Genomic DNA, 376 nt, shown 5'->3' with positions numbered 1-376 from the left:
TGCTACGTGGGCAACCAGAACTTGGACAACCTGCGGGGCTTCGTGTTGGCGCCGCTAGTGATCTACCTGTTCATCGGCACCATGTTTCTTTTGGCTGGATTCGTGTCGCTGTTCAGGATCAGAAGTGTCATTAAGCAGGGTGGCACTAAAACGGACAAACTCGAGAAGCTGATGATCCGGATCGGGATCTTCACGGTGCTCTACACGGTTCCTGCGACCATCATCGTGGCGTGTTACTTCTACGAGCAGCATAACAGACAGAGTTGGGAGATCACTCATAACTGTTCGTGTTTATTGGAGCAGGAGGTCAAGAGGCCGGACTATGCTGTGTTCATGCTCAAATACTTCATGTGCCTTCTGGTGGGCATCACCTCTG

At 51.6% G+C, this 376-nt stretch overlaps 1 protein-coding gene across 1 annotated transcript; it reads left to right on the top strand.

The window, feature by feature from the left end:
* Window positions 1-6: 6 nt before the first annotated feature.
* Window positions 7-372, top strand: LOC107682064 (frizzled-8-like; the record flags this gene model as incomplete). The annotated part of the gene is made up of 1 exon (XM_016478444.1): window positions 7-372. A coding segment is annotated over one exon (366 nt), but the record flags the coding sequence as incomplete, so codon positions are not given.
* Window positions 373-376: the final 4 nt, after the last annotated feature.

This window comes from Sinocyclocheilus anshuiensis, unplaced genomic scaffold (genome assembly GCF_001515605.1).
Source record: "Sinocyclocheilus anshuiensis isolate Anshui unplaced genomic scaffold, SAMN03320099.WGS_v1.1 C31466619, whole genome shotgun sequence".
Taxonomy (NCBI): domain Eukaryota; kingdom Metazoa; phylum Chordata; class Actinopteri; order Cypriniformes; family Cyprinidae; genus Sinocyclocheilus; species Sinocyclocheilus anshuiensis.
This window is presented reverse-complemented; position numbering and strand designations above follow the sequence as displayed.